Raw genomic sequence first — 13,377 nt, forward strand, 5'->3', positions numbered from 1 at the left:
GAAACTTTCCTTCTGCTTCTCTCTGTCAAAAAAGTTGTTTCCAACCTATAAGCCAGCACCTATTAGATTTCTTGCTTGGGGTAGTAACATGTATCTGCACAGGTATAAACTTGTCTGGTTAAAATGCACAATTAACATCTCATCCTTATGGGCTGCTTATAGTTACCCTTGACCTGGTCTAAAACTTTTTCAGGGGAACAATAGTGATGAGGTGCAGGGACCTTGTGATGTTTTATAGCAATCCCTGTGGAACCATGTTGGATCCTAAGCCTAGAGTACATGAAGCTCTAGGCTTAAAGGGGTTGTAAAGTAAAAATTTTGTTTTCATAATAAGCATCCTTTACCTGCAGACATTCCTCTTTTCACTTCTTAATTGTTCATTTTTGCTCAGAAGTTGCTCTATTTCTTCTCTGTTCTGTTCACTTCCTGCTTGTCTGATTGTTACTGACCACCGTGAAGGGAGGCTTTACTGCGGTGGTCAGTAACGTGCTCACCCCCTCCTGGGAACTAAATCTGTGTGGCAGGACTCTCTCTACGTGTTAGAGACTTCAAGGAGGTGTGAATTACTGGGCGTGCCGCAATGCATACTGGGAAATGTAGTTCTTACATGAACGAGCGATGCAAACCAGGAAGTGAATGAGAGAACAGAAACTAGAACGCCGGAGGTGATATAGATGAAGGAATTTAATAGGTATTTACTCGTTTTTTTTAACAGAATCATTACACTATTCTGTCTGTCTACCTTGCAGACATTAATTTTAGGCAAAAAATGTTTTTCCCTTTACAACTCCTTTAAGCTCTACCCTTCCAGGTGCCAATCCCCACCCCTGTTGTCCAACTATCAAAGAATTTTAAAGGGTAAGATAGGCTCTGGCATTTGAATGACAAGTGTGGGATTGTTACCAGGAAAAGATGAGGATCTATAGCAGCTCTTGTCCTGATTCACTGAATATTTATATTTTAATATTTTTATTGAAAAGAAAAAGGTCTTGAAATGAACAGACACATTAATAGAACAGAGTCGACATCTCAGATAATCAATATAACAATACAGAAATACAAAAAGTATGATCACTGAACATATCTGTCCTTAATCACTACAACAGAGTGCAAAATTAGCAATATGTATCCAAGTACCAATGGGACTGAATAATATATTCTCCCCATGAGGCGGGATCCCACCATGTACAGTGAGTGGCGGCGAATGCTTCACCAAATATTTAAAGGGATTGTATGGTCCTCTAAAAAAAAAAAAAATTTGGTCACCTGTAAGGCAAAAGGCATAATGAGCTAGTATGCACCGCATACTAGCTCATTATGAAATACTTACCTTAGAACGAGGCGTGTCTTCCAGGTATCGCGGCTCTGGCGCTGTGAGTGACTGGAGCCGCGAGGTCGTCTCTCCCGCTCATGCACGCGGGAGACTTCTCTGCCGCCCTCAGCAGAAAATCCCTTGTGCGCATGTGGCGCTGCAGTCAGCGTCTCATTGTAAGGGGAATAACTCCTAAACCGTAAAGGTTTAGTAGGTATTTTTTTTACCTACAGGTAAGCCTTATTATAGGCTTACCTGTAGGTCAAAGTGAAAAAAATGACTATACAACCACTTTAAAAAGTAACATTCTGCCTTTGCCAAAACGGACATGACATGTATAGCTGACACGCAGTGCATTTTATATTTCACTCTTTTTAAATTTCCTTTGCATTTTAATCTGCAGTTACTATGATTTGCTAAAATGACTAAACACGGATTTCCTATCCCCTTTGAACAAGATTAGCGCACAGCTTTTTCTAGAAGTCTGCACATAGCTTTGATAATAAATGAAAGGCAAATCCTGCAATGGGAGATTCATCTTGATACATACATTTTAGGGATATACATAAAAGGGATACAGAGGCTGCAGCTTTTCTATTAAATGCAGGGAACATATTCACTGAAGGTATATCCCCCTAATTAGTATTTTTTTCTAAAGTGCTTGGAAGCCTACAATAATATCCCTAATGCCGCGTACACACGGTCGGAATTTCCGGCAGAAAAAGTCACATGGGAGATTTGTCGGATATTCCGACCATGTGTATGCCCCATCTGACTTTTTCTGTAGGAATTTCCGACAGAGCAGGTTCTCTATTTTTCCGTTGGAAATTCCAAGGGATTTTTCCCGTTGGAAAGTCTGGCCGTGTGTACGCGGCATAAGCCCTGGTTCACACCTATGCAGGTTGCAATTTGCATATTGCAGGTGCAATTATCATTTTTCAATAAACATTTTTAATCCATTGAAGTTGATGGAACCACAAAAAAGAAAAAAGTCCCTGACCCTTTCCATAAAATGCACAGATGTGGACGACTTCCATAGGAAACCAAAAAAAACGCATAGGTGTGAACCAGGCCTAAAACAGAGGCAGCTAAGGATCTGCAATAAAGTTTGCAATCATTTCCTCTGAGACTCCTACTGCTTTCTGGGTGTTCTAAGGCAGTAGTCTCCAAACTGTGGCTGGATACGGCCCTTTACTTGCATTTATCCGGCCCTTGCAATACTATTTCATCCACTGACACCAACAAAGGGGCACAATGATGCCAACGATGAGGCACAGTTCCTCCCAATGACACCACTGATGGGGCACAATTCATCTCATTGACACCAAAGAACGGGCATTGTTTACTTCCAATGATGGGGGATATTTTCCACTCCCAATGGTCGCGGTCCAGCCCCCCTAAATTCTCAAAGGCAGTAAACTGGCCCTTTGTTTAGCAAGTTTGGAGATCCTTGCTCTAAGGCACTCACAAATCCTTGAAGGTTTGGAAATGTTCCTTAGGGCTCTTTCACACGGGCGGCCCGTTCAGGTCCGCCTGCCAGTTTTTTAGGCGGACCTGAACGGGCGCTCCGTGCTCCTCTTTGGAGCTGCGGATGTCAGCGGTGACATGCCCGCTGACATCCATCCTGCTCTGATCCGGAAAAGTGTGATCCGTGTTCATCCGATCCCCCCATAGGGGAGAGCGGAGAAAAGACAGGGCGGTCCCTGCACAGTGTGCGGGGACCGCCCTGTCATCTGCCGGCTCAGCGGGGATCAACAGAGTGATCCCCGCTGAGCAAGCGGAGGTTCACGGGGCGGATCATTACTGATCCGCCCCGTGTGAAAGGGGCCTAAAGTAAATTTTATATTGAGGAATAAATTCCTGATTCTGACACCATTCTTCTATATCAAACTTCCCCCATTGCTACGCTATTTTATTTAATGCCGACAAATCTTTCACGCTGGTAAAAGTAATATTTTCTGGAAAAAATTATATTTTCTGGTAAAACTTACCCATCATCATTTCTTATAAACTATGCCAAAATGGTATTGTTTTATTTATAGTCCTTGTATGAACTAAAATTACTACTATGTTCGAAGTGTAAAAACTTGAGTTGTGTTATCTATCAATTATTGGGGCTTAATTCATGCCCCGTCTTCTCTAATTAAAGTAATAAAAAGATCCAAGCTTTCAGTAGTTAGGCTCCTTCCTAAGTCATTATACTATTATATAAACTACTAAACAGAAGAAGCGAATACTATAGTGATATACAAATCATTAATAACAAAAATAATAAAAGTCGTACCTCGGATTTCACACACAGCCATTTTTACGCTTCCTTTACTTCCTTTCCCAACATCATCCTGAGAGTCATAGTATGATAAGATGCCTCCGTCCAATACAAAATAACGTGGCTGCCAGCCTATAATCAACAAACACAAATGTATTATAAAAAAACACATACAGTCTTATTCTATTAGGAGAGATGATGCTTATAAGGGAACTTCAGTAATTTTTCATCTTTCCATCTATTAAATCTTTTACCCTTGTTGTTTTAATTTTGGACAGTAAAATTGTTTTATTCTGCCAGTAAATACCTTACACACCCCACTTCCTGTTTTTTGTTTGGTAAAAAGCCTAGGCTTATGACATTATGCACAGCTCTCACTCTCAGTTTGCCAGGAAGGGAAGGGGGTGAGTCATAAGAGGGCCAATGAGCGCTGCAGAGCTGGAGGTGTGCCTCTGTGTAAATCCAGGAAGTGAACAGGCAGCAGCTTCAGTTGCCCACAGTTAAAATGAGTGCAGCCAGACTCAGTGGAGGGAGATTTCGGCAGCATATTTGGCAGGTACAGAATATAATATATATATATATATAACAGCCCTCAAAATTTCCACTCGCCTACTAGCATTTGGCGAGTGGATTTAAGCTGGGGGCGAGTGATGACAGGGCTGCATGACCAATCTCCCTCCAATCTGTGCCTACACTTAGAGTCCCGATGAGATTGGCGGCCGAAGAGGAAAGGTGCATGCTCGGGAAAAGTAGTCTGGTGAGCCGCGCACAGGCAGAGCAGTACACAGGTGCTCTCCTTACAATTCTCATTAAGCCATGGGACCTAACAGTATGACCTCTCTGAGCCTGCCCCCCCTCCCCCGACCAATGTAGCTGGAGAGCAGAAAGTAATGAGTGAGGTGGAGGATTGCAAAAATTACCACTCCGGTGCAGCGCTCACTGAAAGTTGCCCTGACATGAGAGCGACAGCCTTCTCGTTTGTGCAGTTTTCTTCTCCTTGTGCTCTATGTAAGTGTCCAGCAGTTTAGCCTGAGCACTGTGAACAGACTGGTCTCAATGTGTGCTGTGCGCTGTCAGTGTGCGCTGTGCTATGGTGTCAATGGCTGTGCAGTTGTGTGGATCTCAGCGCTGGATTGTACTCCCTCCCGCTGTGCTGCAGCTCCTCTCCTCTCTGCCAGCCTGAATAAAAGGGGGAAGTGGGGACATGCAAGCGTGGAGCCGCACACACAGGATCCTGATGATGAGATGAATGGGAGAGAGAGAGAGGATGGATGGGAGTTGCAGAGGAGACAGCAAGAGAATGGGGAAGAGACCCAGTTCTAGTGCCCTGTGCCTCTGGTCTGCCCCCAGTGCCCTGTCCCTCTGGTCTGCCCCCAGTGCCCTGTCCCTCTGGTCTGCCCCCAGTGCCCTGTCCCATTTTGTTAAAGTTGTTGTTGGTAATATTTAATTTTGTAACTTGATTCTGCATAAAACATTGTCATTCCATGAGAAAATCTACGAGGGCGTGTTTACGGGTGCAATTAGGCGCAGGGCAGTGTATGATTTAGGTGGGGCAACTGGTGGCGAGTAACTCTTGAGGCCTAGCTAGTGGCTCAGGACTTGAAATTTTGAGCCCTGATATAATATAATATGCAAAGTGGTTGGAGGGAAGCTTCTAGGGGTGCAACGGATCAAAAAACTCACGGTTCGGATCGTTCCTCGGATCAGGAGTCACGGATCGGATCATTTTTCGGATCAGCAAAAAAAAAAAAAAAATCTCCCCCACTGTAATATCCACATCCCCCCCCCCCCACCAACTATAGTACCCCCTCGGTGCAGACACTCCCCCTCCTCTTAGTACAGAGACCCCCCCTCCTCTCAGTACAGTGACCCCCCCTCCTCTCAGTACAGTGACTCCCCCCTCCTCTCAGTACAGTGACCCCCCCTCTCAGTATAGTGACCCCCCCTCCTCTCAGTATAGTGACCCCCCTCCTCTCAGTACAGTGACCCCCCCTCTCAGTATAGTGACCCCCCCTCCTCTCAGTATAGTGACCCCCCTCCTCTCAGTACAGTGACCCCCCCTTCTCTCAGTACAGTGACCCCCCTTCTCAGTACAGTGACCCCCCCTCCTCTCAGTACAGTGACCCCCCCTCCTCTCAGTACAGTGACCCCCCCTCCTCTCAGTACAGTGACCCCCCCTCCTCTCAGTATAGTGACCCCCCTCCTCTCAGTACAGTGACCCCCCCCCAGCTAGTACCGACAGACGAGCGGTGTGTCCCACGAGTGCGGGCTCCTCCTCTGTGGGTGTAAACAGAGGAGGGCCGCCGCCGGGTGTACCAAGATGGCCGCGGCTCCGGAGCTAGGCCGAAGCTGGCGGCCTTTCCTAATGTTACGGCGGCGGCTCCGGAGCTAGGCCGAAGCCGCGGCCTTTCCTAGCGTTATGGTCGCGGCTCCGGAGGTAGGCCGAAGCCGCGGCCATAACATTAGGAAAGGCTGCGGCTTCGGCCTAGCTCCGGAGCCGCCGCCGTAACATTGGATTTGATTGACAGCAGCAGGAGCCAATGGCCTCAAGAGTACACAGGCATTGCTTCAAATCACATTAAAGGAACACTAAAGGCAAAATTTTTATTTTTTTAAAATAACAAACATGTTATACTTACCTCCACTGTGCAGCTAGTTTTGCACAGTGTCACCGAACCGTGTCTTCTGGGGTCCCTCGGCAGCTATCTCAGCTCCTCCTCGCAAAAGTTTTCTACCTTCATGCGAGCGAGCTCGCATGGTGGAAAGCTTTTGCGAGCGCGTTCCCGTGATACAGCCATAGCCGCCGACTGAATCACTCGGCCCCGCCCCCCAGCGCGCCGCGTCATCCGCTGTGATTGACAGCAGTGCCAGCCAATGGCTGCGCTGCTATCAATCCGCCCAGCCTAGCCAATCAACGGCCAGGCTGGGAACCCAAGAACATCACATGGACGCGCCCGGGAATTTCAAACGGTCAGGTAAGTAAAACGGGGGCTCGGGGGGGGGGGCGGTACCATCGGATGTTTTTTCACCTTAATGCATAGGATGCATTAAGGTGAAAAAACATTTACCTTTACAACCCCTTTAAAGTTGCTGCAAAATTTCAGCGACAAAATCGCGCAACTTTCAGGTCACACAAGTGTGAAGGGGTGGCTGCAATCTATTACAAAAGGATAAGAGATTTTTTTTCGGTTTGGTTTGTTTTTGTTGTGCTTTTTAGTGATTGGATTTTCATATACTTTAGGGCGTATTTACACTGTTGTGTTTTAAAGGTTATCTGTATTTCAATACAGTCACTTAGCCATAAGTGCACAAAAGGTGCGTGGGGGTGCTTATCATTAATTTCTCTGACTGCAATATTTCACGTAAAAAATTATAAAAATAGAATGTTATTTTAAGTTTTAAAAATAATAAAAGAAGGAAGTTATTCTACACAAAAACCACCATACATTCCCCCATCTACACTGAGGCCAAGTGTGTGAAGAAGCTCTCCCATAAAGTCAACACAGCAGTTTATCCAACAACCAAGCTGTTGACATTTGTATATTGCATAAAGAAATCATATTTGTCTGGTGAATTATTACTGTGTATCCAGTGGATTTAGGGTGTTTGGAGATTGTTGCATTTTATAAGCCACTGCCCATTTTTATAACACCAGGCAACGCTGTATCTTGGTCTAGGCCAACAAGGCCCAGGCAGCACTTTGCAGAGGGGCAGCGTGAAAAGAGTCCCCGTCGGCTTGTGCTACACTTTTAGTGTAGTGCCAGTCTTATGAGGTGGACTGGGCTGCAAGACAAATCGGTCTGGTGCCCCCATAAAGCTGCCACACTACTGCCGGTATGATGGTGCAGACATAAAGGACACTGACATGATCACCTATACCTGGCAGTTAGGTAGTATGACAATCCTTTGCTTGTGTCAGTTGTACATATTAAGGAATCTTAAAGGGGTTGTAAAGGAAAAAAAAATGTTTCCCTAAATAGCTTCCTTTACCTTAGTGCAGTCCTCCTTCACTTACCTCATCCTTCCATTTTGCTTTTAAATGTCCTTATTTCTTCTGAGAAATCCTCACTTCCTGTTCTTCTGTCTGTAACTCACCAACGTAATGCAAGGCTTTCTCCCTGGTGTGGAGAAAGCCTCTTGAGGGGGCAAGCAGGAGTGTCAGGACGCCCACTAACACACAGCTCATTTCTCTATCTGCAAAGTAGAGAGTGTCCTGACACTCCTGCTCGCCCCTCCCCCCTCAAGAGGCTTTCTCCACACCAGGGAGAAAGCCTTGCATTACTGTGTGTAGTTACAGACAGAAGAACAGGAAGTGAGGATTTCTCAGAAGAAATAAGGACATTTAAAAGCAAAATGGAAGGATGAGGTAAGTGAAGGAGGACTGCACTAAGGTAAAGGAAGCTATTTAGGGGGAAATCCTTTACAACCCCTTTAATGTTATTTCTGTTGATTGCTGATGAACGTTTATTTACTGACACACACTGGACTGGCATGCACTGACCTACACTGACAGAGGACGTCCAGATGTACATAAACTGACTGGTCCATGCTTTAGAGCAGGGGTGTCCAAACTTTTTTCAAAGAGGGCCAGATTTCATGAAGTGGACATGCACGAGGGCCGACCATTTTGCCTGACTTTCTTTTTTGTGTTTTTATAGATTCTTTCTGGCCCCCACTTGCAATCTTCCCCCAGGCTCAGATCAGGGCAAGGATGAGCCATTTTTTCTTATTTTTCCTTCTTTTCCGCCAGTGTGCCCATCAATTGCCGCCAGTTTGCCAGTCTGTGGCTTTTAAAGTCCCACTCAAGGGGGGACAGTCCTTTGTTCTATTGCTTTAAGTATATTCTTGTTTTGAAACAACATTGATTCTTTCTTAAAAACGGGGGGGGGGGGGGGGGGGGGCGCAATTTGCCATCTTCGCCCTGGGCACCAAATGGCCTTGTCCCAGCACTGCTCCTCGGATCAGAGTCACGGATCGGATCATTTTTCAGATCACCACTATATATGGTCCCCACTGTAATGTCCACATCTCCCCCACTGTAATGCCCACATCTCCCCCACTGTAATGCCCACATGTCCATCTCCCCCACTGTAATGTCCACATGTCCAATTAATTAAAACTTCCCAAATGGTACACAGATAGGAAAAAAAAACCTGGCAGGGTTTTTTTTTAACCCTTCCCTATCCTATTCAAATTGCAACCAAAAAAAGTTTTGAGTTTACATACGCTGTAATAGTATCTATGCATCCATCCATCCATCCATCTATGCACATTAATAGACAGGTGCTGGTTCTACAGACTACTGGAAATCGGGAAAATTAATCACTGTATTGTGGGCACCCTCTAGGACAGTGGTTTTCAGCCTCGGTCCTCAAGTACCCCCAACAGGCCATGTTTTGGGAATTTCTATTATGCCTCGTTTCCACTGAGTGGATCGGTTCGGTAGGGTACACTATTTTGGGTGTTTCCATTATGAAAGTGTGCCATAAAACCGAACCGTACCGCACCATTCTGGGTCCTGATTCAGATGTGGGGCCATAGAAAATGGAACGGTTCAGTTAGGGCGGAGCTACAATACATTCCACTGATTGGTGGACACGCTAGGCATTTTTTCTAAACCCTGTATGGCCCCTGACGGTCCCGACTTGCTCACCAGAATAGCCCGGACCATTCTAACCGTTCCAAACTGTACCGACCTGAACCGCTCCGCTCAGTGGAAACGAGGCAATAGATAAAATAGCTGTCCAAAATACCAAGCCATTGAATCTGATTTAAAGCTGATTTAAAGCACTTGTGCACAAATAAAGGAAAATCTGAAAACATGGCCTGTTGGGGGTACTTGAGAACCGAGGTTGAGAACCACTGCTCTTCATTTAAGTTGATTAATCTGGTTCCAGAATCCAGACTCCTAAACAGGTTAGGAAAAATATTAAATATAAAGCATAAGATTGTGCATACTGACCCACTGTCAGATACTCAACCACCGAGCGTGAGGGAATGGTTCACAAAGGTGAATAAAATAGAAGCGGTGGAAGAGATTATTCATACTGCGCAGGACAGACCGGGAAAGTTGGAGTGTTGGCTTCAATACATAGCAACAGCTTCATACCAATAGGTAATATTCCTATGTAAAGTAGATCGGAATAACCACAGGAAAAGGATAGGCAGTGTGCCAAATGACAACATTTCATAGACAAATGAAAGATCTACAAACGTTCCTGCACATTTAGACATGGCGACTTCTAGGGCTTGGAACATACAGGTGAGTGAGTGAGAAACTTATATAGCGCAACACATGCGAACTGAATCGCCTCTGGGTGCTTAGTATCCGTTCACTACTGTCCTTTTGCCTTCAGAAGAGATGGGTTTTGAGTTTTTTTCTGAAGGCCAGGTGATTCACCTCCATTCGGATGCTGGTTGGTAGAGCGTTCCATAGTCTAGGTCCTTGGACTGCAAATCTTCATTCTCCTTTGGACTTGTATCTGGCTTTGGGTATTTGGAGTAGATTTTGGTCGGTGGATCGGAGCATGCGATTGATGTTGTGACTTTTTAATTTTTCGCATAGATATTGGGGGGTATTTCCTGTGTCAGAGTGCCTTGAAAGTGATTCTGTCTTTTACTGGCAACCAATGAAGGGATCTCAGTGAAGGTGAGATTGATTCCCATGTTTTTTTCCCAGTCACGAGTCGAGCGGCTGTATTTTGAACGACTTGCAGACGAGTGATTTGGTATTTTGGGAGTCCGAGGTAGAGGGCATTTGCATAGTCAAGTCTGGAGTTGATAATTGTTCCCACCACGACTGCTATGTCTTCTTTCGGGATAAAGGGAACGAGTCTACGTAGTAGGCGCAGCAGATGGTGGGATCCACGGACTACTGACCCTATTTGTGCATCCATTGTCATGTGGGTGTCAAAAATGACTCTGAGACTTTTGACTTTGGTGCTAGGCGTGATGATTTGTCCCAGAATGGGCGGCGGTGTCCATGTTGGTGCGGGAAGTCTCTTTCGGTTGGCGTGAAACAAGAGAAGTTCTGTTTTTGAGCCGTTGAGTTTAAGGTAACTCTCCGTCATCAAATTTTCTATCAAAGTAAGGCATTTCTCTAATCCGAGATAATGATCCTTATTGTTGCAGATGCGAAAATATAGTTGTGTGTCATCCGCGTAGGAGTGGTAGAGTAACTTCTGGTTACTAATGATTTCAAAAAGAGGGCAGAGATAGATATTGAATAATACATGCGACAAGGGGGGTCCCTGAGGGACACCGCGACTCTAGCTACTTCAGCTAGGCGGGTCAGTAATAATTTGTGGTCTACAGTATCAAATGCTGCGCTTAGGTCCAACAGTACCAGAAGACAGGATTCTCCTTCGTCTGCTGCTTCGAGAGCGTCATCCCATATTTTGAGTAGTGCTGTTTCTGTTCTGTGACCAGGACAGAAACCCGATTGAAACGCATCGAGTAATTTATGGGTCTTCAGAATCGAATCCTACGTTTGGTATGCGATCTGTGTGGCCAATGAGAGATGATCTCAAATGTAAACATATGAGATCATCTCTCATTGCCGGCTCACACAGAGATCCACGTCCTGTCAGGGAGAGAGGAGACCGATCTGTGTCTCTTGTACATAGGGACACAGATCGGTCACCTCCTCCAGTCAGTCCCCGTCCCCCACAGTTAGAACACTATTCGGGGTACACATTTAACCCCTTCCTCACCCCCTAGTGTTAACCCATTCAATGCCAGTCACATTTATACAGTAATTAGTGCATATTTATAGCACTGATTGCAGTATAAATGTGAATGGTGCCAAAAATGTGTCAAAAGTGTCCGCCATAATGTCGCAGTCCCAATAAAAATCGCAGATTGCCGCCATTACTAGTAAAAAAAAAATAATAAAAAATAATAATTCTGTCCCCTATTTTGTAGGCGCTATAACTTTTGCGCAAACCAGTCGCTTATTGCGTTTTTTTTTTTTACCAAAAATATGTAGAAGAATACATATCGGCCTAGACTGAGAAAAACATTTTTTTTTTTTTAATTGGGCTATTTATTATAGCAACAAGTAAAAAATATTGTATTTTTTTTTCAAAATTGTCGCTCTTTTTTGTTTATAGCGCAAAAAAATAAAAACCGCAGAGGGGATCAAATACCACCAAAAGAAAGCTCTACTTGTGGGGAAAAAAGGACGTCAATTTTGTTTGGGAGCCACGTCGCACGACTGCGCAATTGTCAGTTAAAGCGACGCATTGCCGGAAGCTGAAATTTCACCTGGGCAGGAGGGGGGTATATGTGCCCAGTAAGCAAGTGGTTAAGGTAAAGGAAGCTATTAAGATAAAAAAAAAAATGTCCTTTACAAACCCTTTAATGCATAGGATGCATTAAGGTGAAAAAACACGAGGCTTTACAACCCCTTTAATGTCAAAATGCAGCTACCAAAGCAGGCATAATATTGGCATGCATAAAAAAGGGGATATACTCCAGAGATAAAACTATAATTCTACCACTTTATAATACTCTGGTTAGACCACATCTGGAGTATTCCGTCCAGTTTTGGTCATCAGTCCTCAGAAGGGATGTGCTGGCGCTGGAGAGAGTCCAAAGAAGGACAATAAAATTAATAAGGGGACTGGAGGACCTCAATTACGAGGACCAGGCTGCTAACACTAAATGTATTCTAGCTGGAGAAGCGACACTTGAGGGGGCATGGTAGCGATCTACAAATATCTCAATGGGGATCCCAGCATAGGAAAAATCTTTTCAGTCCCATGGAGTGTAAGAGGACACGGGGGCCACACAATGAGACTAGAGGAGAAGCGGTTTAACCTTAAACTGCGTAGGGGGTTCTTCACTGTCAGGGCGATAAGGATGTGGAACTCTCTCCCACAATTGGTGGTGGCAACGGTAAGTATGGATAGTTTTAAAATACCCATTTCTTGGATGTACATGTTAAAAAACACAACATACAGGGATATGGGAAATCATTATAGACACTGACCCATGTACACCTACACAGGTTGAACTGGATGGACTATTGTCTTTTTTTCAGCCTTACCTTTTATGTAACTATACTAAATCTCCTAAAACTTTTCCTCAGTTTAAAGAGTCCTGTTTACCAAGTACAACAGTCGAATAATATGTCTCCCTTAAGCCGGCCATAGATGGTGCGAAACTCGGCCAGTTCAGCAGGGACCATCTATGGGCATCTATGGTCTATCGATCAACTTGGGTACAACCAGCGGCTCAAATTTTCCACATGGGATTCTTGCCAGAGACTATAGCTGCTAGCAAAAATCACTTTGCTCAGGGGTTCCCCAATCAACACTGACTGTGTTGGTGGGGAAATCTATTGATTTTCTATCCTGCAAACCGTAGTTGCAGGAAAGAAAAAAAAAAAAAAAAAATCGCACCATAATGAGAATCGCACCAGCTTTAATGAGAACGTAGATTTCTTGTATGGAGAATAATACAGAGTGTAATGTAAACCCCACGTTGTGTACATACACACAATGGCCAAGCCTTTATTTTCTACATTGATCCTGTATAAATTTCACGTGTCACAAAGCTTTCTTTGCCGTGCAAACATTTCTGAAATAACGAAACGCAGAAACCACAGTGCTGAGTGCCTGTTCACACCCAAATGTGGTGCGGGACACGAGCACGGAATGCGGGTTTCCTGCACCGCATTTGGGTGTAAACAGGCACTGGGGGTGTAATCAATAGATTCTAATGACACCCCAAATGCAGTATTGCAGTACCAAGAGATCCCGTTGTAGTGCGTTTTTAAAAGTAGTGACCCGGA

The 13,377-nt window shown here is 44.7% G+C and overlaps 1 protein-coding gene across 1 annotated transcript in view; it reads right to left on the bottom strand.

Moving 5' to 3' along the window:
- Window positions 1–13,377, bottom strand: part of LOC120929336 (pleckstrin homology domain-containing family A member 3-like) — a 48,609-nt gene that overhangs the window by 33,366 nt on the left and 1,866 nt on the right. Inside the window, exon 2 of the mRNA XM_040340717.1 lies at window positions 3,597–3,713. Within this exon, the coding sequence (XP_040196651.1) occupies window positions 3,597–3,713 (117 nt within the window). The remainder of the gene's footprint in view (window positions 1–3,596; window positions 3,714–13,377) is intronic.

The sequence above is a fragment of the Rana temporaria genome, chromosome 2 (assembly GCF_905171775.1).
Source record: "Rana temporaria chromosome 2, aRanTem1.1, whole genome shotgun sequence".
Taxonomy (NCBI): Eukaryota; Metazoa; Chordata; class Amphibia; order Anura; family Ranidae; genus Rana; species Rana temporaria.